We start from the raw sequence: 22,855 nt of genomic DNA, 5'->3' as shown, positions 1-22,855 counted from the left end.
TCGAATGTCAATGGTCAACAAGTAGGTGGAGATGTGGATCGGCGAATTGGTTAGTAGCGAGAGATCAAACCAAAGCCGTAGATGTACATATGTACAGTAAATGAATGACTAGGGCCCAAGAGGGTGTTGCGAGAGAGGAAGAAAGAAAGGAAGCGTAGAGACTTAAGGAAGACTGAAAGTGAAAAACGCGAACGCCATGGATACATCCAACATGCCGTGTTTCATCAGGACCCGTTGGGGGGGAACAGGGTAAAAATGTGAGACCGCCATCTTCCCCTTCCTCCCCCCTGTGGAATCTTTCCAGCCTCGTCATTCGTTGCTTTTGATTAGTCTGTGTATCTGACCGATCGACTCCATATCACGGAGTACTGCAGACCCTCTCCGTCCCCATTTCGCTTATACTTCATCTATTCTACCACATTGAATGCACAAACTGCGTGTCATGTCCTGAAAAGGAGATCTCCAACGCGAAGTTCGACATGCAGGTCCACTACAACCCCCACACGCGATGAGGTCTGATCGTCCAATGAGCAACTCTCATCAGCGGGTGGCTTGAGATCAAAACAGTCTAGTTGACTAGTGACGGAGGACTCGGTTAGTCGGGGAAAAAGAACACACGACTGGTTCTAGATGCATCACACGTAATATATTTAATTTATACTGGTATATACTGTCAGCGCAAGGGATGAAAGACCCCTGCTTTACGCCCGCGAGTCAACATGGATCTTCTCCAGCGCAGCAACAACCTGCTTCCTATCCCAACCACCCTCCAACCCCTTCACCACAATATCCTGCTCACTCTCCGGCGCCATGCCGCTCAGCGCAGGCGGTCTCTGATCCAAATTCGTAGGGAAAGGATATCCCTCCGCAACAGCCTGTACAAAAGCCCTAATTTCCCTCTGCTGCAACGAATACGTATCAGGGTCAAGTTCCTGGGTCGCCAAAGCGCCGCCAGCAGCGCGGAACCGCTCAAGCAGCAAATCCCAAGTCGCATCCACAAGCGGCACGGAATCAACCGTCTCCATAGGCTTTCCAAAGGCACTACTAATCTGCAGCAAATTCGCCACACGTCGGAAGCCCCCATTCTGGGGATCCATCTCGTTAGCACCGGCAGCATGGAACAGCGCCGGGTTAAAGAACAACCCGTCGCCAAAGCTCAATGGCAGCGCAACATAGCTCTCCTGGAAGAAAGCGCGGAACTCGGGCTTGCGCCACGCCAGATACCCGGACTTGTACGTCTGGCTGAAGGGCAGGAAGCGGGTTGGGCCGCTCGAGATAGGCATGTCGCTGTGCGCGACCGCGCCCTGCAGTGTCAGGAACTGCGAGGTCAGCTGCGTCGCGGCTGGGTAGCGCTTGCAGGCGACTTCTTCCTGGAAGCCGAGGTGGTAGTCGCGGTGGGCTTCCTGAGCGGCGCCGCCGGGGTGCACGGCGTTGACTTGGGCGGTCACACGGTAGGCCGGGCCCAGCCAGGACTCGGAGACGATTGCGAGCCACGGGTTGGAGTAGTAGTCGATGAAGGAGGATGGGTCTTGCAGGGCGTGTTTTGAGAAGGAGTTCCAGATGCGGTCGTTGGAGCCGCCGACGGCGAAGTGGTCGCCTTTCTTGGTTGATTGGGCGGCTTCGCGCGCGATGATCGCGTTGAAGGCCTCATTGGTGGTGTTTAGGGTTGTTTCGTATTTCGCTGGTGCGTACATGGACCGGAGCACGTAGACGCCCGCCCCGGTGTGGAGGATGTGGTGCCATTCATCTTGCAGGCGGTTGATGAGGTCTGCTGTCAGGCCGGTGGATTCGAGGGCCGCGAGGTCGTAGATGGGGATGTTGGATTTGATTTCGCTGGCTAGTGGGTAGGTTGCAGGGTCTGTGGTTCGCGAGCAAATGTCTTTGAACTCGGCGAGTTGCGGGGTGGAGGGGGAGTAGAGACGGGACGAAACTCCGTGGCCGTTCATGATTGCGTATATCGTGTGTATTACAGCATATAGGTAAGTGTATGTGTATATCCCAATTGATGCATTCGGTGAACCGTTTAAATATTTTTTTGAGGCGGAAACCAATGTCCATCGGCTCCCCGCATTGTGATCGGCTATACGGAGTGCCGAGATGCGACGCGGAAAAGAGTTTCCGTTAAACAGCACGAGCAAGTTCGAAAATAAGAATAGCAAATGAATCCTAGACCTAGATGGGTATCACAGCTATCAAGCAGTATAGTACAGGTCTACCACTACCACCGAAGCACAAAAAAAAAGAAACCAAATAAACCATTCGGTCCTCCCGGACGCCAAAAAGCAACAGGAGAACGCCGAACGCAGGAAAGCCTTGCCTGTAGAAGAAGACAAACACCCATGCATAAATAAGTGGTGTGGTGCCTGTTTCATAAGATCCAAATATTCCCAACCCACGCAAATCTATGCTTGAACTTCAAAAACGTTTTTTAGCCAAAAACAGCAGAAAAAGAATTTCGTAAACGGCACTGGGCGTGACAATTCATGCATTCATCATGACCGCTCCGATGTCCGATGTGAGGACCGGTTCGGACGGCGTGGGTTCGTTGGTTTTGGATTCGCTGAGGATGAGTGTGTGTTCCGACATTGTCTCGATCAAGGCACTCGGTCTGCCGGTAACAGTGAAGAGTACCTTCAGGAGGAGAGTAGGGCCTTGCCCGTTGAGACCACCTTGGGGCTGACGCCGGGTGTGGGTGAGCAACACGCGGACGAGTTCACGGATTGCTCCGTCAGTAGACGGATCGTGGATGGCGTCTAAGCCGTCGATTATAAAGACCAGCAGTGGTGGAGCAGATTGTAAGAGGGTGTCGACTAGCGATAGAGCGGCTTTCCAGCTAGTGAGCGTTCCGTCTAGTTGGCGAAAGCGCTCCGCGCTGAGATCCAGGACAGCGTCGCTGTCGACTACAGGAGGAAGCCAGTCGACTAATTGCCGGATTATACTGTAGGTGAGGGCAACTAAGCCTTGCTCCTGGAGATTCAGCCCTTTGACCTCCTGGCTAGGAAGGGCGCAGAAATGAGAGACGACGGGCAATCGAGCTTGCCGCGCGAAGGAAGCGTAGCAAGCCGAAATTAGAGCCACCGGGTCGAGAGAAGCAGTAGGTTGAGTCCCGCCCACGGCTAAAGCCTGAGATCGCGAACTGGTGGCCCATTGCTGTAGAGAGGCGACGATATTTCCCTCGGCGACGACTTTGGCGTCGGGTTCGAAGTCGCAAATCTGATCATCACTATCGAAGAAGTCCTGGAGGTGCTTGGATGAACTTTGAATCTCAAGGCGTGCGAGACGGCGCTTGGATCCCCGCGACCATTCAAAAGAGGACGTGTCTGTCATTACGTCAGACGGTGAACCGAGCTCCAGACAGATATGACTTTACCTATATTCGGAGCAGGAGGCGTGGTTATGCAGACAATGCCATTGCTCTGTTCATTGACTGGCTCCAGTTGCTCGCGCACGGAGCTCAATGTCTCTGCCAACAACCGATCCCGGCCCTCCCTATACCGATTGCGCTCCGCTGCGTCTTGCTGAATCTCCCAAATAAGCCGGCGAGTGATGGTATTCTGTGCCGCTATCCGACGGTCCTTTCCCCGGCGTCCTACTTGGCTGAGCCGGGACTCCTCCCACAGTGCCCGAGCGCTATATGGGTCCTCCTCCTCCTCGTCGACGTCCATCTCGGAATGTTGCCATGGAATATTGTGTGCTTGCAGTTGTATATAGAGTACCAGGTGATGGAATTCCGAGTACACATCCTGGCTATGCATGTTCAGCAACTGGCACGTGGACCTCCGCACATACCAGTCCATGAATTCGGTCAGAAAGAAGAATATTAGAGCATAGGTTTTGGTAATATGTTGGACGGCGTTTGACATTAGACTAGAATCACTGGGCAGACCTAGAGCATCGTGAATATTTAGCAGGGCAGTAGCTAGGCCCTCCATTACGCGAGGGTAATGTGACGACGCCTGACCGGAGGTTAGCAATGCCACGTAGCCTTGTGTGTCGGTATGCACGCACCTTGATCACCGATTGAAGCACTCCGTAGAACAAAGGGGTATATGCCATCGAGTCCGGGAGGGTCGACAGGAGGGTCGCGTGCGTGTTCACCGTCGGCAGGAGTCGATCACACAAGTCCATGGAGTCGCTAAAGACCCGTTGTCGGGGGCGGGACATCCAAAATGCCTTGATATTGCTGAGCAAGGTCTGCACGTCGAGCACCGTCTGTGGCCGTTCCTCCCATTGCACCTGATCCTGGGGCAGGAGGAGGCTGATAAACCTTTTCCACGTGTGGGCCAACTCATTCCGTTCGATATCGAGTTCGGCGATGGCGGGATTCCTGTGGGGGGGATATGGGATTAGAAAGGGGAAGCACTTGATAGGGTCGATGCCATCGGCCATCGTTTCCCGAGAGGTCTATAAAGATGCTTACGACGAGATTGGCTTCCCGTCAAAGCGGTGTTGCCAGGCCCGGCTCGGGGTAGCGGTCTCGGGCATGATGTTGCCCACGAAGGTGATAAAGACAAAGCAGATTGGTGTTTTTTCACGACATGTCCCCAAAAGGAGAGATGAGTCGAGAGTGACAAAAATGGAGGAGAAGGATGGGGAAGGGAGAATTGAACTTTTGAAGGGCGGGTTTTGCCGCTCAGAGAGGGGGACGAAGCTAAAAATGAGCAGAGGAAGAGGCAGAGATGTTTCTATTAATACCAGACCTTTTTACTTTGCTTTCTTTGGAGATGATCTAGATCGATTTTGTTGTTATTTTACTTTATGGCCTGGTTTTTCCTTTCCTCTTGGTCTCATTTGGTTTCCATTTGGTTTCTGGCTGTTTTTCGTCGTTTTCTATTTTCTATTTTCCTCTTTTTTTCCCACCGTGTTATGGAGTACTAAGACAATGCACGCCGGGCCTGATGAGAGCCGAGGCCCTACTCTCGCCACTCAGGAGGAATTCGTATTTATTTGGGTGAGGAAGGACTGTATGGTATGTAGGGTCAAGGCACTCATACGATAGGATATATATAAGTCCAAGTATATATAGGTAGTTACATATCAGATCATACCAAGAAAGCGGAGACTTAATCCGGTGCTAGGACTATACTTTAAACCTCTCTTCCCGTTCGCTCTCCGGATTTGATATTCGGAAGAGACTAGACTGGACATCCATGCACTTAGTACTAATGTGTGGTCCATTCGACAATTCACCCCTCTTTACTTATTTTCTACTCTCTCTTTCCCTCGGTGGGTCAAATAACATGGGGTGCATTGATTTCAATAGGTATCTGCGGGGTAGCGTTGATCGTGGAACAATAATCCTGAGCTGAAGAACCTTGGAAGTCGAGTAAGCATGTCAGATTAGGATCATCCCATATCAAAACCACATTGAGACCAGGGAATGATCAGGCTAAATGCCTTGGGTCTGAAGATAGAACGTGCAGAAAATTAAAAGAGAAGAACTGAGACAGTGATCGGAAGTCCGGAATATTAATCACACTAACTGGGCAAGTTGGGCGAGGACAGCGAATACGAGAGCGATGATGCTGATTTACATCGAAAGATCGCCCTGTGCAGATGTAGTTAGGGTAAGTCCAGCGATGACGTTTCCAAGTGTGATCGTCAATGATTATTCTGCTGTATATGTGGTAGTGAGGATGCCCTCGTTAACCATGTTAACCACGTTATCCTGACATAGTTATGTACCCTAAACCTACAACATAACTCCAACATATATAACTACAAGATAAAGCAATCTATAACAACATAATATGTAATAACCGAAATCAATCGCCTAATCTCTCTTATCCGCTTGGATCCTCTTAGGGCCCTCTTAGGGCCGATCTCTCCCCTCATTTTCTGGTTTTCCCAGTTTCGCTCTCTTTTTTTTATGCAACGCTCATCCACCAGGGCACCATCCACTTGACTAATGTGACCCCACACATTTATTCTTCCATTCCGCCGTCTCCCGCAATGGGACTGTTTCTTTTCTTTCTCCTGTTCTTCTCAGTCCAGGCTGAGGTTGTTTCGCTACCATCAAATACCACCGTCCGGATCCAATCCACCGGGTTTCGCATTGAGGGAAGCACTCTGACTGGTCAGAATCTGGTCCCCTTAACCAACTCGCTGATTCAATCAACCGACGACAAACTCAAGGTGCCATACGCTCTTATCGTCCGTGGGGGCACCACTGACTACTTCAGGCCTTTAATGTGTCCGGCGTTGTCACTCGAGTCATCCCCAGCAATTCGCTCGACTTGAAGAGCTCGCAGATCGCTTTCATATCTTGCGACCAGGACGAGTATACCGGGAATATCCGCGTTGGCCAGACAATTGAATACGTCACCTCTGGATCCGCTGCCATTCTACTATACAGCAAAACAGCTATCGGCTGCAATCTCACCTCCAATGATCCGATTGCTAACCGGTATCCCAACATCTTTACTTTCACCAGCCAAGGCGGCTACTCTGCACTACTCCGTGCTTTCGATAACACAACAACGATCAGCATCGTCTCAATGTCGTACCTCTCTGGTGTCCCATCCGACAGTGATTCCGGTGGTACGGGCGACAGCCCGAACACTGGTTTGTATCCCGACTTCTTCTATCCTGCTCGGTCCGTTGACTTTTTCCAGCGATGATCATCCTGTACAGCATCACCGGTATCATCACGGCCCTGTTCCTGGGCATCATTATCACGGGTGCAGTCCGTGCTCATCGCCACCCCGAGCGATACGGCCCTCGCCGGATTGCCGGGCGAGTCCGGCAAAGTCGAGCCCGAGGTATAGCTCGAGCCATGTTAGACACGATACCGGTCGTCAAGTTTGATGAAAAAAATGATGACGTCGAGGCGGCCAAAAGAGATGTCGAGATGACCATAAGCCCTGAGGATCGCGAGCACTCCGAGCCTCAGGCCGATGGTCACACGGAGATATCGACCCTCCACGAATCCGAAATGCCAACCCCAGACGATAATGAGCGCCCCACCCCCACAGCCCCCGAAGCCAAGACCGAGGTGCATGACGGAGGTAACTTCTCGTGTCCGATTTGCACGGATGACTTTGTCAAGGGCCAAGACCTACGTGTACTACCTTGTAATCACCAATTCCACGTGGAATGCATTGACCCGTGGTTAATGAACGTGTCCGGCACATGTCCACTCTGGTATGTCGATATGATAACTTATCAACTATCAACACCCAGACTAACCAATCACAGCCGCATCGACCTGAACCCACCCCAACCCGAGAATCCAGAGGAAGAGAACGCCGACCAACCCGGTCAACCCGCAGAAGGCGGACCAAACCAAACAGCGGAAGAAGCCCACCGCCATACTCACCGTCGTCTCACCAACTACCTCCACGGCCCCCTCAACGCCCGACGAATGCGCGATGCCACCGTCGAGGAGCGTCTCGCCGCGCTCCGACACGTCCGCGAAGCAAGCCAAGGGGAACCTGCGCCCGAAGGAGAAGCACACCGTGGCCTGACTACCCGACTCCGCGATCGCTTCCGCATCCGAACCCGCGCCCACGGTGCTGAGGCTGAGACACCCGCGGACGCCGACACTGCGCCTTCTCCGGCGGCTCCAGCGACCGTCCATCTCACGCCGTCTACTGCATGATGATTTTACTCCTTTACGTGCATATATTTTCGATTTATGATTCCGATGATTTCAGGTCTTCGATAGGAGGCTGGCGTTATTTTTCAATGGGTTGGTTTTTATTTCTTGTCCATTGGATTGTTTGAGCATTGGCGTTTTGTGACGGTTGGAAAAGAGAGACTGGTTTCTCAGTAATTTATTTGTATCTCTTCTCTGTATATACTTTCTGTATATCATGAATTTAGGGTCACGTACATTTCAGTTGGATTTATCTTGAGATAGAGATAGAGATGGGATCGACATATCTCGATCACGCGGACAGAGATCTAGACTCAGATCGAATTATCTGATATCAGATTCTCCCTACACCGTAGACTTGAATAAGTTGAGGCTGTGCCAGGTCACAGGGAGCACATAAGTACCGGATAGCTTCAATATCAGAATATCAGATTCAGTACCTTTGCCAAAGTACCCACCTCATGATGTTGAGATCGCCAGGCACGACCGTCTGACCGATTGGCTGATGATTACGTCAGCGGCTGACTCAAAATCTGGTTTCCGTACACCATCTATACCCCGTTTTGCGTATTTGGAGTAATGGTCTGTTATCATTTCAATTAGGCCGTGTTACAGCGTATATTTTAGATTGTACTGTATATATCCTATTACATTCATTATATGATCTTACTACTCTCTATCTCTGTACAAACAATATCATCATTTCTCTGTGGGGAAGAATCGGAGCAAGTCCGCCCTATCCCCAAATCTTCTTCGGAGACTCGGTCCCGGGATGCTCCTCATGAGTTATTTTAGTCCCCTCACGAGTGTGGGGGAATGACACATACCACATGGATTTATAATTATGGAGCCTCTAGAATTGCGAGAACTGTTTCATATTCAAAGTCCGATCCTGCGAGGTATTGCCTATACCTGCAGTTATCTAAATACCCACCGAGTTAATAGGCCATTGAGACATATAAAATACAACCCCCTGAGAGACCTATCATGCAACGATCCTAGCTGCCAGAAAGGTCTCCACAGTGCGTCTTTTTTTCGTCGGCGTTGTATGACACACTGTTTGTAATCGGCGCGTGCAGCCTGTCGGAGGCAGGGAATGTGTTTGAGATTTCCATCAGGTGTTTATGTCCGTACGTTTGTGTTCCTATAATAATCAAGCATAGTCCCACTGGCGATATACTGGCATGTGACCATCAAAACGAGAAAGATACGGCATGTTCTCCCTCGGTATCTTGTGCGCCGAGGATATGATAGGGGCAGCGAGATAGAATATAAGAATGAAAGACGATACCAACGTACTCCGTACACCTTACAGCTGTATACTATTTTTTCTTCTGCTTAGCAAACGACGCGCGCTGATTCCCCCGAGCCAACCCCACCCCCTCACTCCAGTCCGGTGAACGCAAGCAGGAATATCCCGTTTCGGTGATTCCGGGGAATACCTTTGTACCACCTGGGGTATTTTTGATTATATAATTTCACCATGACTTCGCTCCAGATTGCAAGGGAGCGTCTTTCCTCTCTAACATCACACATCATGGGCTCATCTAATCCATCAGTATTTACGGCGGCTCTTGTCGCTGCCGCACCCGAGGATCCCTTGTTTGGTCTTATGAAGGCCTTTCGAGAAGACCCCTCACCTAACAAGGTCGATCTGGGTATTGGTGCCTACCGTGACGATAACGCAAAGCCCTGGGTTCTCCCGGTCGTCAAGAAGGTACTATCTATCTACATCTATATCTATATCTATACTTCTGTCCCCGCAGTGATCTGACATACTTCGACAGGCCGATGACGCTATCCACAACGATCCTACTCTCAACCACGAATATCTCTCCATTGGTGGTCTCGCCGACTTCACCTCTGCAGCTCAGAAACTCATCGTCGGCGCAGACAGCCCTGCCATTCGTGAAAACCGAGTATGTAGCTGTTTACTCCAATATTTCCAAACCTCCAAACTAACCCCGCCCTAGATTTGCACGTTGCAGACCATCTCTGGCACCGGCGCCGTCCATCTAGGCGGCCTCTTCCTCGCCAGGTTCCACCCCCACAAGCCCACAGTCTACCTCTCAAACCCAACATGGGCGAACCACAACCAAATTTTTACAAACGTCGGCCTACCGCTTGCCCATTATCCCTACTTTGACGCCAAGACAAAAGGCCTTGACTTCACCGGCATGATCGCAGCATTGGAAGAAGCACCCCACGGCTCCGTAGTCGTTCTACACGCCTGCGCGCACAACCCAACAGGCGTCGACCCCACCCAAGAACAATGGAAGCAGATCGCCGCGGTCATGCGCTCGCGTTCGCACTTCCCCTTCTTCGACACCGCTTACCAAGGCTTCGCATCCGGCGACCTGGTCCGCGACTCCTGGTCCATCCGCTACTTCGTCGAGCAAGGCTTCGAGCTGTGCGTCGCGCAGTCCTTCGCCAAGAACTTCGGTCTCTACGGCGAGCGCACCGGCGCCTTCCACTTCGTCTCCGCGCCCGGTCCGGACGCCGCGGCTGCCTCCTCTCACATCGCCTCCCAACTGGCTATCCTGCAGCGCTCGGAGATCTCAAACCCTCCTGCTTACGGTGCGCGCATTGCTAGTCGCGTGCTCAATGACCCTGTTCTCTTTAAGGAATGGGAGGCAGATCTGCGCACGATGAGTGGGCGGATCCTGGATATGAGACAAGGGTTACGGGATCGTCTTGAGAAGCTTGGTACGCCTGGTTCGTGGGATCATATTACCTCGCAGATTGGGATGTTCAGTTTCACGGGTCTCTCAGTGGAGCAGGTCTTAACGTTGCGCTCGAAGTGGCACATCTACATGGTATGTTTTTCTCCCTCCTTTCCCAGTGTTACATCGTCTGGAATCACAATTCCTAACTCTTCTTCTACTCGCAGACAAAGAACGGCCGCATCTCAATGGCCGGCTTGAACTCGAATAACATCGACTACTTCGCGGAGGCGGTTGATAGTGTTGTTCGCGAGTCTGCTTTGTGATACTTCCCTCATACCCCTGATACCCCGGTCTTGACATAGTGGAAACACTCGAGGAGACTTGGTCTGGCGTTTTTCTTTAATTCTATCCTTTCTGAACGTGAGCTTTTTCTTTAAAGTTCGGAAGGACTTTCATTTGAAGCATCAATTTACCATAGTACTCTGGACTTCGGTCTGGATTTGCATTTCTCGTTCCTTGCGTTATCATATCCATCATTTAAATGATAGATATAGCATGCGGCATTGGATTGTTATACAACGTAGGGTTATTTTATCCAATGGTCTGTGCATTACGCTAGTCCGCGGATGAATCTCGATTCATTTAGCTAGACCGGGCCGTCAACAGTAAGGTCTTTGGGAAGTATACACTCAACAGTTAGACAGACACAATAACAATCACGTCCTCCCCGAGAGATCTTGAGATAAAATGCTACACTTCAATGAAATAGACATAATGGTATGTATGGTATAAAACAGCTCTCCAAAGCTTCCGACAAATCCTTCAGTAGCACCAGACTAGAAGACCAAATCCCAGACCACAAGCCAGGTACACAGCCCGACAGTACCCCAGAAAACAGCCTGAGCCGTACTCCGTCGCTCGGTAGCACGCTTCAACTCCCGATTTCCCTGCCCGACATTCGTATGCGTCGTATCCACGTCCGCGACAAGCTGGGAAATATGCTCCTCCTGTGTAGCAAGATGCGAGACAAGCGTTTCCTGCAAAGAGGAGATCTCCAGGAGAGATTTCTCAGCGTTTCTAAAGAGGGCATGGTTAGCATTATGCAACAAAAACCCAGCATAACATATAAGAAAAGGAAAAGGAAAAAGAAACATACTGAACCTTCCCCAACGTATCCTCATAATGCTTAAGCATAGAATCATTCTCCTCCGCAAAAAGCTGCAACTGCTCCGGCGAAAGCTGCGCCTCGATCCGCGCCGTGTCGGCCTCACTCAGAACCGCCGCATCAGGCGCCTGGGACATAGGATCGAACGAACCCGCGCCCCGACCTCCAGCCCCAGCCCCAGCTCCAGCCCCAGCCCTATCCATAGAACCAGAAACAGACCCCTTCCTAACCCCACCCGCACCAACCTTGTAAAGCACGCTCTTCTCCTTCTCCCGCACCCTCTCAATCCTCTTCTCGACCATCCGCCGCTGCACACCGACAGCGCACTCCAGCCCGCGCCGCAGGAACCAAAGCACGCTCTCGCGGATCGTCGCTATCGACCGCGCGCTCTCCTCGGCACGCACCTGCTCGGCGGACTTGCCCTCGTCGCTGGCGCTGTCTAGCGCGCCGCTTCCCCCGGCCCAGCGCCAGAGGAGTGCGCCGGCGGCCGAGTGTCCGTATTTCTTGTGCAGGAGGGTCTGTGAGGTTTCTTGGCGGAGGGTTTCGGCGGAGGAGAGGTTTGCGATTGAGGTTGCTAGGTCGCGGAGGAGGAGGGCTGTTGATGTGTCGACTGCGTCACGTTCGGGATCTGTGAGGTTTGTTGAGGGGGTTGGGGTTGCATTTTTAGGGTTGGTGTTTGGGGTTGGGTTGCGGCGGTGTGGTTGTGTTGTTGAGAGGTAGGCGTGGCGGATTGATTGGAGGTATTGGAGGAGAGAGTGGATGTGGGAGTTCTGGGTGGTGCTTTTTGTTAGGTTTTGTTTTCTGGTTTGCTTTTGGTATAGTGTTAGTGAGGGTGGCTTACAATTCGGTATGCCTCCTTTAGGAACTCGTCGGCGGTTTCTGTGCAGGGTTTGGTTTGTGGGAGTGGTGAGCTTTGCTTTGATAGCAGCTTGTTGAGAGTTGGTGTTAGGTCGGTCATTGTGGGAGTGGCATGGTTTGAAATGTGTTGTTGCTATACAACTGTACACTTGTCGATCAACATTCAACGTCACTGCGCGAGTGGTCTATCCCGCGTGCTGTATTTGTTTATACATACGGGGTACGCCGTATTTGGAACAGAGGAATACCACCTACTATACTCCGTATTGAATTGTCTTTAGTACTTGCTTCTCTTACTCTTCACCATGTACCGTATCACTTCGCGAGTGGTATCGCGTCTACACAAAACCGTCTCACCCATCTAACCACTACATCAATCCATCTACAATGGAGGCGACATCATCTCTACCACATCCATCTGTAATAGAGAATGTCCAAGCCCACATTCTACGGGTCTCTCCTGCAGGTCCAGACGGCAAGGGTATAATTTCAGTTGTCCTAAATGCCAATGGCCTGTCCGACGAAGAAATGCAAAAACTTACCACAAATTACGGCCACCCGAGCGGGTTCGTCTTCTCCGCACCAGCAGACTCCGACTTGGACTATGAGATCCGCGTCTGGCACCCAGACCATGAACTAGAGAAGTGTGCTCATGTAATGATCGGAACCGTGTGGCTACTCTCGAAGCTTGGGATGATGCCGCGGGGCGACCTCCGCATCTTGACCAAGAGCGACTGTGTGGAAGCAAAGATCACGAAGACCACCGACAAAGACAACGCCAAGGAGAACATCTGGGTTGAGTTCTTCAACCTGGCATGTGACATGAACACTGTGAATACCGAAAACATGGATGTCATTCTGTCCGATTTGAAGATTTCGAGATCTGACATTGCACCTGGAATGGTCCACAATGCTGGCACGGTCGACGATGCTGACACGGACATAATCTCAACGACACTGATTCCGATCAGATCGGTTAGGAGATTGCGTGACTTGAAGCTGAGCGATGATCTCGTCAAGAAGCTTCTTGAAAGGATTCAGAGCCCTGGATTGTGTCTGTATGCCATCGTCGACGAAATACGGCAGGAGTACGAAGTGAGACAGGTTCCTGAACCTGATGCGAATTGGGAGGACACCACGACTGCTTTGGCTTTTGCGCTTTTGATAAATGGCTTTGTCGACAGACCTGTTGAGCCACTTCAGATCAGGGAGCCTTGCGACAACGACCGTTACCGTGAGATTAATTTGAGGTTCAGGCTTGGGGGTGGCAATGCCAGTGGCTGTTGGATTGGAGGTACAGCCGAGTTTGAAACCGAGGAGAAAGAGACTGGACAGACAAAGACCGATGCTGAATAGGTGATTGAGAGACACGGGTGATTTCGGTATCCGATCTAGCGCCTTAGCAATGAATCCATTATCGCCTACGGAGTAGTTCCTTACGCGCCTGAACTCCATAAACGCACACAACGCACATCACTATACTTGCCCGGTTGATTCTAGATCATTGAGGAAAGTCAATAGTATCTCATAAGAATGACCAGGATAGGGAATTATAAGCACAAAACTAAAATCTGATATAGCATCTTGCGTATTGTAGTTGTCATCGGCACGTCCACCAGTGGCGACAACGCTGCACGCTAGGACTACTTGGTCATACGATCTTCACAAAGGCCAAGCATACACTAGCCTCTGATTCGTGGAACCCGCCATGTCATACCCGTATGTTCAAACACATCGTTTTATGGCAACCAGGCAGGTTTCGGATATGCCGCCAGACGTCAGGTCACCTTTGACACGGTTTGGGGGCTTGCCTGTATTAATTTTTAAAAGCAACTTCATCTCCTTTTCTAATACCAATTCCAAAAATTCCATCTATTCATCACTTCATCCATACCAATCTATCATATGAACTTGCAAAATGGCGCCACCTCCAAACAACAATCTAGCAGCATCCAAGCTGTCTACCCTAAACCCAACCCCCGCCATCACGAGGTCAATTACCCCAGACTCCATACTTCGCGAAAAAGACTCCCAGGTGTCGATCATCTTTGGCAATATCACCGATGCCACCGATGCCACCAATGCCCAAATCCGCGACTACCAATGCCAAGTCAAAGCAACGCTCACAAACATCCTCAACGACGAGCGAGTGAAGCACGACCCCAGCGGAAGCCGCTATGTGCAGGAGAGACTGTTGGAAAACGAGCAAGACATGCGGAAGCAACGAAGACATTCGCTCGAAACCTGTACTGCGAAGCGGACCATGTTGTTTTAAAAGTGCCAGTCCAAGAATCAAGTTTTTCCGTTGCCACCAGGGCAAATGCCAATGACATCTCAAATCTTATGTTTCCGTCAACGAATTTCCTTAAGTTCGAGCTCGATTGAAAGAGAATTACATCACTATCTCTCATGCATTGGTCGTATTTTCATGCTAAATACGTAAAAAAAGGGTATAGACAAAATCACGATGCTAATATCAACAGAGAAGAAATTCCAATCATGCATCAAATCATTGAGCGCTCTTCGACCCATATCTAGACGATGAAACCAGTCAGAATATGCATGTTTCAAAGATTCATAAAGTGCAGATAGACTCACCTCGATCTTCCCCATCTCACTCCCCTCCCGCCGAGCAACCTCCTTCGCCGAACTAACTAGCAAATCCAAATCTTCCTGGTCCACCATGGTAATCATGTCCCCGTCATCCTGCACCTTCATCTTCAAAGGACACCTGAAGCCGAACTTCTCCCGCACGCGCTTTTCGAATTCCCCGAACTCGATCTCCGGCCCGATCATGATATACCTAGTATCATCTGGGGCGTGGACTTTCGTCCTGAATTTCTGAATCTCGGGCCTACGCGGGTTCGCATGGCGGGAGTATCGCGCCGGAGAGCGGGTGCGGCGTTGCTGGCTTGGACCAGGGGTCGCACCGACGAGCTCGAAGCCGCCGTCGTGGAGGGTTGTTGCGTCGCATGTGTCGCTGCCGTATTCTTCCTCTTCGTCGATGTATTGCGGTGGTTGGTGGCGGGACCCGCGGCCCCAGCCTGCGTGGGCTAGGTTGCGCTGGCTTGAGTACGGGTCGTGTGGGTCGCCGGGGCCGTACTCGGATTCCGGTGGGAAGGAAGGGTTTGTGTCGCTGAGGTTTCTGCGGTGGCCGGCTTGCTCGCGGGCCATGCTGCCTCGGCTTTCCTGTGGGTAACCGCGCACGTTTTGGCGGGAGGAGGGCCCGCGCGGCTCGGAGGCTGTGCGCGTCGTTCCTATCCGTGGTCTCTCGGTGGAGGCCTGTTCTTGTGAGTTGGGTCGGCGGTCTAGGCTGGCACCTGTGCGGTCTAGGTCCAGACGTGGTGGACGGACATTTCGCAGTGATGATGATCGGTGGTGTCCGGATACCCCCGATGCTGTGCTGGCTGATCGGTCGTCTGGTGGCGGTGTTGGGGGGAATACGTTGCGGCTTAGGGGTGGTTCGGATTGTTGACGAGTACGGCTGCTGAGATTGTGGCGTACCAGGTTGGATGTGGCGAAGGGGACTTTTTCGCGGCTTTGGAGGGCTTCTTTAATGACTATTGGATTCCATTGGTGATCTGATGATTGGTTGCGGTCCGACGCCGCAACTAGTCGAGCCTTGCCTAGGTAGTCTTTTGTCTTGAGATTCTTGACTTTGGCTGCGTTGGGACGGTAGAGGACTCCCACTGGAATTGAGAAGACGGTATAGCCCTGTATTTGAATTAGCTTGTATCCAGCAATTTAGTAGAGTAACATACATCTGCATTCTCGCGAATGGCATCGTCAATCACATCGTGGTCTGGAGTAACCTTTTCCTTGGCTGCATACTCCAGGTCCTGGATGCCTGGGTTCATTTGGCGGAGATAGATATAGCATAGACCCCGATTGAACAGGACTTCGCATGAGAACAGGCGGAATAGAAGACCTAACTGTTCATAGTCGATGGAAGTATTTCCTCGCAGATACAACAAAGTGTCATTAAAGTTGGCCAACGCTTCTTCGAAGTCTCCGAGCAAGAAATTAGATACACCTTGCTGGAAGTAAGCGATTGCCAGATACCGGTCTAGGCCGACAGCACGTTGATAGCATTCTACCTGCACCAAATCAGTTACTGTCGGGAAAACCTCTCATGGGATCACTTACTGCTTTATGATGCTCGCCTAGCGTTGCGTAGATCACTCCACAGTTAAACAAGATCTTTGATGTATCGGAAATCATATAGAAGCATCGCAGGGACTCTTCAAATTCCTGATTGTCATAGGCCTCAAGGGCCTGCACCCATGTTTCGATTTCCTTATTGATCACAGTATCAGCATGGTTATGTTCCGAGATCACCGATATACATACTTGCTTGAGCGACATTGTCCCGGAATCTGCAAAGTGTGCCTAGATGATATAGATTGAAAGACTTTGCAAGTACTTTCCATCCAACTAGGGCACGATAATAGTCTCGGGTTCCGCCACTTTGTGGGCTCACCTTCCAGCGCAAAGCCGGGAAAGCGCAAGTAATATAATCGCGCCAATGGCCAAGGGCTCAGTCGGTGTGACGAAAAAAACCTTGGAGGTGATAGAGGGGCCAAGAACAGTGCGATGGGACGAGCTGCGGGGAGAGGATTGGCTCCAGGCGAATAATCCCGTGAGGTAATGTGATATCCCGAGATTGACGTGCAAAGGCTGGATATCAGTTGCAATGTATTTATAGATAATCACTGTAGAGTGCTATCAGATGCGATTGCGAAACTAATTGGCTTAACCTCCGACGGGGTTGAGTGGAGATGAGGGGGCGTCCCAGCGACTTGGATCCCAGAAGAATTGTAGGGTTAGCGGGATAAGGGGGAAAAAATGAAGCGGAAAAAAAAAAAGAAAAGAAAAGACGAATTGCAGAGAAAACTCGAAAATCCCAAAAAAGCAAAGAAAAGCCCGAATCTTAGAGAACCTGCAGAGAGCGCTGCACGGAGGGGCAGGGGAAAAGATGCGAGTCCTGGAAAGGCTACTTCGACAGAAAAAAGCGAGGTGATGGGCCAAAAATAACCCGCTTTGCTGCAGCAATTATGCACGCCTCGGTCAATAGGAGCCCACACAAGCGTTTTCGTACTGCCGAGCCTATGAGTGGGCGGATTTCCGACATGGCATCGTATTGTGATCAGTGACAGCCAACCTACCTTCTCACCTCGGCCAATAGTCCATGGGCTTTGACTCCCGACGTGCTTTGACTTTCATTCGACTCTATAATTGAACACCGGCCGCGTCTGGACAGTGCGGGGATATTCCCTTGGGATTTGAATCCGGTCTATCGCGTGGGAGAATTCATGGTTCATTGGTCCTCGGCCCCCTGGTCACTTCAATTCATTCCCCGCCACGGCGCTTGCAGTGCTTTATTTAGAGTTGAACCGGGCCCGAGGGTATCGACACCCAACCTCTCGCTACGGATGTCTGAAAGCGAAGGACGGAGTCGATTCTTCGAGATAGTGAGTTGCTCCGTATATAGTTCTGGTCAAGGTCCCTGGCGCCGATGATCCCTCCACAAGGCTATATATACACTTCACGGCCTTTCCCTTTCCGCTCTAGTGCTCACGATATTTGACTGTGTTCCGTTCAATTGGAGGTGTTACACAAGAAACTGACTTCCAAGACTGTCCCTTTTCATTATCTCCTCGCCAAGTCCCAATCGGTGTGTACTCGGGTAAGAACGGCCGATGGCCCATACCGAGTCGGCCCACATCAGCCAACGGTGAGAAATCATTTCGATCAATTGGTGTCTATGGAATTATCTCCAACTTCAACATGAATACAATTTACAGCTGGCTGTCTAAGTCTTCCTTTGATGGTTCACCATGGGACCGGCCCGACCCGCTTACCAGACATCCATGGATTGATAGACCATACTAATGCGCATACACAGATAATGATTAACGATGGAACAGGAAAATCTAGATATTGTTAGTCTCTGTGGCTTTCCGGCCGACACCGCGTCAAACGCCGGAAAACATTTCTATGGTGCACCGAAGATTGGCAAGCAGCTTTCGAATTCGACGCCTCAATCCCAATTCAAGTGACCTAGAAGCATCCAGCAAAAACACTGGTATATCCATGCCTCATTGGCCAGAAACTCTCCGTATTCAGCCACCGTTGTAGGGCCTAAGACGGCACAGCTGCAACACGTACAGAAAACATCACATCATGTGGGACCATAAAGCACGGTGATTGAAAAGGTTAAAGACTCAAATCACGGATGTTCTTTCCGTACGATCTAGCGAACGCCTCCCAGGACGTCATACCACGGACCTCCCTTTGCTCAATGGTACCGACTGCACTGACTTTTATATTTAGCCATTGAAATCTCCACTTCACTTTCCATTGGACTCACAGACCAATTCCCAGGAACGTATCCACTGCTCTGAATGAGCTCCGTGCTGGTCTTATGTACTCGGTATGTCGCATGTAATTGCTAAATGTTTCCTATGCTTGGCTAATCTCTCGGCCGTTAGACCTCCGATTATCAAACTGTTCCACCTGATCGAGCCGACTTCTAGCTGATCAGCCAGGTAATTGTACTATACATACATGATACATCAAGAAGTCCGAGATTCTTTTGGCTCGGAGCATCCCATACCTAGTCTCAGGAGCTAAGCCTAACACGGCTACAAACACCCTGTCAGACCCACCAGGTCCACCTGCACACGGATTGAACCAACTGGGATTTCTGTGTACCTTGCGTTGCAGCTCCATATATGTGTGTATTTACTCTTACGGATTAACCCTGCCTATAGGTGCAGTAGTGTCTAATGCGCTCGGGTGCCGATCGAGAACACAATGGAGCGTGCGGACCTCGGCTGTTTGTCTAGATTGTGGAACGGATACTCAGTTTCTAGGAGTATTTTGCAGCGAGAGGACGATCCGAGTTGAGATTTAATGAATATTACAGACGGAATGAGATATACCAAGCTTGGAGTGGTCTCAACACAAGGAAAGCGAGCAAAAGCACCGATCATGTAGACACGGGACACGGGAAGCAAAATGAGAAATATAAGGATAGACAATCTATTTATATCATAATTGACTAGCTAATGCCGGTACATAACGATTATGGATGTGATTTCCACGTGGAATACGGAGTAACTAGGGTGATTGATAGTTGATACCCCACCCAGGCGCTTAAGAGCTTTTTTTGGATCAAGGAAGGTTTGGGAAAGAGCAGGGATAATTCCATAGCGGCCTGGAGAGGGGATCATACAACGCTAACCTACATTAGACATCGGGTGACGTCCAAGTACATCGAGCAAAATTCAGGTAAGTTCCAAAGGTCGGCCGGGAATATCACCGGTCAAGTTTTATTATCCAACGTTGAACATGACTATAGAGATCGAGAATATAGGGAATAATTATTTACAGCTTAGCAACCATCTTGTTGCCCTTCTGGAGCAGGACAGCGGCATCGCTGACGAGCTCGTCAACGATAGCCTTGGCAGGCTTCTTCTCGTTGACAACGGCGGCAACCTTGCCCATCAGCCAAGGACGGGCATTGTCCAAAGTCTCGTCATCGACATCATCGGGCAAGTTCTCCATATCGTGCTCGACAGGGATGATACCCTTGGAGGTGAGCTCCTTGATCTCATCGTGACGGTTCTCCTCCCAGTTGACGATGTAAGGGTTCTTGCGAACACGGAGGGGACGTCCCTATATCGGTTGTTAGCAACACGGACGCCGTGATAATAAAATCGCTGGGGATACATACAGTGAAGATAATGGTACGGATGTTGTCCTCGAAGTTGGAAGTGCGGACGGCCTCCTGGTGAGCGGCGGGGGCGCCAGCCTCATCAGCCAGGATGAAGCGGGTACCGATCCAGACAGCGGAGGCACCCAGCATCAGAGCAGCAGCAACCGAGTTACCGTTGAACAGACCACCGGCCGCGATGACTTGCACGGGCTGGCCGGTCAGAGGGCTCTTCTTGCCCTCGACCAACTTGGCAACGGTGGGGATGAGGATGGTGGTAGGGACATCACCGGTGTGACCACCGCCCTCACCACCCTGTGCGCAGATAATATCAATACCAACATCCAGGGCCTTCTGGACGTGCTTGGGGTGGCCGATCATGTTCATGCAGAGGATGCCGGCACTGTGGAGCTTGTCGACAACAGCCTTGGGGGGGACGCCGACGGCGGAGACGAAAAGGCTAGCCTTCTCCTGGATAATAATATCAACGAGCTCACCGAGCTTGCCCTTGGTGTAGTCGTAGCTATTTGCCGAAACAAAACGCGATTAGCACGTGTCAACAACGGAAAAGTACCGCAGCGAAGGTTCTTACTTGGTCTTGCGGGCACTACCGCCAACCTGGGGAAGGAGGAGGTCGACACCGAAGGGAGCGTTCTTGTCGTTAAGGTAGCTCTTGAGTTCGGCGATTTGTTCGCGTAGCATCTCGGGGGAGTAGCCAACACCGCCGATCACACCCAGACCACCGGCGTTGGTGACAGCGGCGGCCAGCTTGGGCCCCGCAGCCACGTTCATGCCTGCCAGCAGGATGGGGTGGTTGATCTTGAGCAGATCAGTGATCGGGGTACGGATTTGTTCTGTTCAACGGTCCCGGTTAACACTGTTGAAAGTATGGGCCCACATGGAGCCATGCAGAGGATCACATGGAAATAAGGTGCAGAGTAAACATAGGGGATATAGAACACTTACGAGGAGAAGCCATTATGAAGATATGTGGGGTGCAGGCAATGGAAGAAGAAAACCTGGGGAAGAGAAGGTTCAGACGGGGTGCGACCAACCTATAAAGCAAAGCAACCTCGGTGGTCACAGACTCGAAATGAGCCTCGGCCTACACGACTTGGCCGAGATTAGTCACCACGTTACGTTGCGGGGTTCGTTGACACCTGAGGCGGAGACCTTCACGTGTCTGCCAAGAACTGGGCCAGCCCAATATGAAACATACGTGTGTTGGCATCTTCTCCCCTTCTCCCCTCTGCAGACAGGTACATAAGCATATGATGCTCCTCCGCTTTTGATCCGCCATCATTTGTCGACGGACTTTAGCCATATCCTCTTTTTCTTTTCTTGGGCAATCACTGGAGTCAATTCCACCATGAGGGGCACTTTACCCCTTGGTTGACTGGGATAAAGGGGTAATATGTCATGGTGAAATTGACCTCAATGATTGCTTAAGAGAATAATAGGCCATGTTTGTCTATGTCTGTCGATGACTGATGGTGGATCGAAAGTGGGATGATCTGTGACCTGTCTGCGGCTGGAGAGAGGAGGGAGAAGACATCTCTCCTGGACAGGAGAATAGCAAGTCCCTAGTATATGCTTGAAGCAAAACCAATTATACGAACATAGCGTTACACTTACATCTTGATAGTTGGACATGAGATCTTTTTCAACACATTCTTATATTGTGCTAGTGATACTTGATAAGCTCACTGCTAAATAGTAAACATCGACTCCAGAAGTAAATACATATCCAAGAGTCTATCAACAACCCAAGGAGGAAGTTATGTTCTGCAATCTAAAAAAAAAAATCCAAAAAAACCCCAAAATTCCATCGGCCCTGCCGGTTTTAAGAAAAGAAAAAAAATTTATCCCAGAGTAAGAGTGAAATCGGCGCTCAGAGAGCACGAGTAGGTGTTCACGTCGTCGGGGAGCTGATAAGCATCCTTGCAGTCCGCATCGCCAGCGGCACAAGAAACCGTCTTGCAGCTCGAGTCACTGGGCACAACGGTGAAGCCCGCCTTGACAAAGTCGGAGCTCGCGTCGAGATCGATGGAGGACATGTCCCAGAAGAGGGTATCGCCATTCTGGGTGTATTCGAACTGAAGGACGCTATCCTCGGTCTCGCTGGTGGACAACTTGATGGAGATACCGCCGCCGTTGGAGTTCGTGGTCCAGTCCTCGCTGTGGTCACCTCCAGAGCTGATGGTCTGCATGGAGCCAGCATCGGACGAGGTGGTCCATAGGTAGAGATCTTTGCCCATGTTGTTCACGATCTGAAGGCCGCCGCCGCCAGAATCACGGGTCTGAACGGCACCGGATTCTCCGGAACGAGCGGAAAGAGGGACGGCAGCAGCGGTGGCAGCGAGAAGGCCGGTAAGGAAGACGTTGAAAGTCATGATGGAAGATTGTAAATTGAGGGAGTGGAAGTGGGACAAAAGTTCACCTGATTTACAGAGATACTAAAGTGACAGTAATGGAGGATCAACCTCGAAAGAATGAATGACTTCAAGAAGAGAGTGACTTGAAGGATCAAAGAATGTGTTTGAAGAAAGAAAGAAAAGGGGATCATGACTGCAGAGGGCCATCTTTTATATGCTTGCTTGGTGGAGTCTCTCCGGATGAGGAGAACTTTCCAAGAGGAACCAAAAGGTGAGAGTGTGGATAGAGTGTGGATAGACTACAATTCTATAGATGTGGGGTTCGATCAATAAGGTTGGCTTCCGAGAACCGGTAGCCAATCATAGCATGCGGCTGAGGCTTCCACATGCGTCTCGAACACTTTGTCAGCTTTCGATTCTTTAAACTCAGATTGATCCAAGCATTCAACGGGTTTGGTTCGAAATTCGACCACCTTG

At 50.7% G+C, this 22,855-nt stretch overlaps 10 protein-coding genes across 10 annotated transcripts; 4 read left to right on the top strand and 6 right to left on the bottom strand.

Annotated features, from left to right (window-relative positions):
* Positions 1-701: 701 nt before the first annotated feature.
* Positions 702-1,946, bottom strand: LCP9604111_7085 (phytanoyl-CoA dioxygenase family protein; the record flags this gene model as incomplete). Its single annotated transcript, XM_039075078.1, has 1 exon — positions 702-1,946. The coding sequence occupies one exon, from the start codon at positions 1,944-1,946 to the stop codon at positions 702-704; it is 1,245 nt and encodes a 414-aa protein (XP_038926783.1).
* A 535-nt stretch (positions 1,947-2,481) lies between these two features.
* On the bottom strand, positions 2,482-4,485 carry LCP9604111_7084 (uncharacterized protein; the record flags this gene model as incomplete). The annotated part of the gene is made up of 5 exons (XM_039075077.1): positions 2,482-3,320; positions 3,371-3,747; positions 3,790-3,956; positions 4,009-4,327; positions 4,421-4,485. The coding sequence occupies 5 exons, from the start codon at positions 4,483-4,485 to the stop codon at positions 2,482-2,484; spliced, it is 1,767 nt and encodes a 588-aa protein (XP_038926782.1).
* A 1,467-nt stretch (positions 4,486-5,952) lies between these two features.
* On the top strand, positions 5,953-7,600 carry LCP9604111_7083 (RING-H2 finger protein; the record flags this gene model as incomplete). Its single annotated transcript, XM_039075076.1, has 4 exons — positions 5,953-6,135; positions 6,183-6,564; positions 6,615-7,143; positions 7,198-7,600. 4 exons carry the CDS (start codon positions 5,953-5,955, stop codon positions 7,598-7,600), a joined length of 1,497 nt encoding a protein of 498 aa, XP_038926781.1.
* Positions 7,601-9,134: 1,534 nt separating this feature from the next.
* On the top strand, positions 9,135-10,586 carry LCP9604111_7082 (aspartate aminotransferase; the record flags this gene model as incomplete). The annotated part of the gene is made up of 4 exons (XM_039075075.1): positions 9,135-9,314; positions 9,385-9,516; positions 9,571-10,413; positions 10,488-10,586. The coding sequence occupies 4 exons, from the start codon at positions 9,135-9,137 to the stop codon at positions 10,584-10,586; spliced, it is 1,254 nt and encodes a 417-aa protein (XP_038926780.1).
* A 513-nt stretch (positions 10,587-11,099) lies between these two features.
* LCP9604111_7081 (uncharacterized protein) lies at positions 11,100-12,386 on the bottom strand (the record flags this gene model as incomplete). Its single annotated transcript, XM_039075074.1, has 3 exons — positions 11,100-11,340; positions 11,420-12,198; positions 12,270-12,386. The coding sequence occupies 3 exons, from the start codon at positions 12,384-12,386 to the stop codon at positions 11,100-11,102; spliced, it is 1,137 nt and encodes a 378-aa protein (XP_038926779.1).
* Positions 12,387-12,673: 287 nt separating this feature from the next.
* Positions 12,674-13,642, top strand: LCP9604111_7080 (uncharacterized protein; the record flags this gene model as incomplete). Its single annotated transcript, XM_039075073.1, has 1 exon — positions 12,674-13,642. One exon carries the CDS (start codon positions 12,674-12,676, stop codon positions 13,640-13,642), a length of 969 nt encoding a protein of 322 aa, XP_038926778.1.
* A 562-nt stretch (positions 13,643-14,204) lies between these two features.
* LCP9604111_7079 (uncharacterized protein) lies at positions 14,205-14,561 on the top strand (the record flags this gene model as incomplete). The annotated part of the gene is made up of 1 exon (XM_039075071.1): positions 14,205-14,561. One exon carries the CDS (start codon positions 14,205-14,207, stop codon positions 14,559-14,561), a length of 357 nt encoding a protein of 118 aa, XP_038926777.1.
* Positions 14,562-14,790: 229 nt separating this feature from the next.
* On the bottom strand, positions 14,791-16,651 carry LCP9604111_7078 (putative PB1 domain protein; the record flags this gene model as incomplete). The annotated part of the gene is made up of 5 exons (XM_039075070.1): positions 14,791-14,820; positions 14,885-16,000; positions 16,048-16,383; positions 16,433-16,582; positions 16,637-16,651. 5 exons carry the CDS (start codon positions 16,649-16,651, stop codon positions 14,791-14,793), a joined length of 1,647 nt encoding a protein of 548 aa, XP_038926776.1.
* A 3,024-nt stretch (positions 16,652-19,675) lies between these two features.
* On the bottom strand, positions 19,676-20,982 carry LCP9604111_7077 (nitronate monooxygenase; the record flags this gene model as incomplete). The annotated part of the gene is made up of 4 exons (XM_039075069.1): positions 19,676-19,966; positions 20,025-20,526; positions 20,596-20,857; positions 20,970-20,982. The coding sequence occupies 4 exons, from the start codon at positions 20,980-20,982 to the stop codon at positions 19,676-19,678; spliced, it is 1,068 nt and encodes a 355-aa protein (XP_038926775.1).
* Positions 20,983-21,865: 883 nt separating this feature from the next.
* LCP9604111_7076 (uncharacterized protein) lies at positions 21,866-22,396 on the bottom strand (the record flags this gene model as incomplete). The annotated part of the gene is made up of 1 exon (XM_039075068.1): positions 21,866-22,396. One exon carries the CDS (start codon positions 22,394-22,396, stop codon positions 21,866-21,868), a length of 531 nt encoding a protein of 176 aa, XP_038926774.1.
* Between the last annotated feature and the right edge of the window lie 459 nt (positions 22,397-22,855).

Source organism: Penicillium roqueforti (genome assembly GCF_015533775.1).
Source record: "Penicillium roqueforti strain LCP96 04111 chromosome Unknown scaffold_21, whole genome shotgun sequence".
NCBI lineage: Eukaryota > Fungi > Ascomycota > Eurotiomycetes > Eurotiales > Aspergillaceae > Penicillium > Penicillium roqueforti.
The sequence above is the reverse complement of the archived record's forward strand: the minus strand, read 5'-3'. Positions and strand labels throughout refer to the sequence as shown.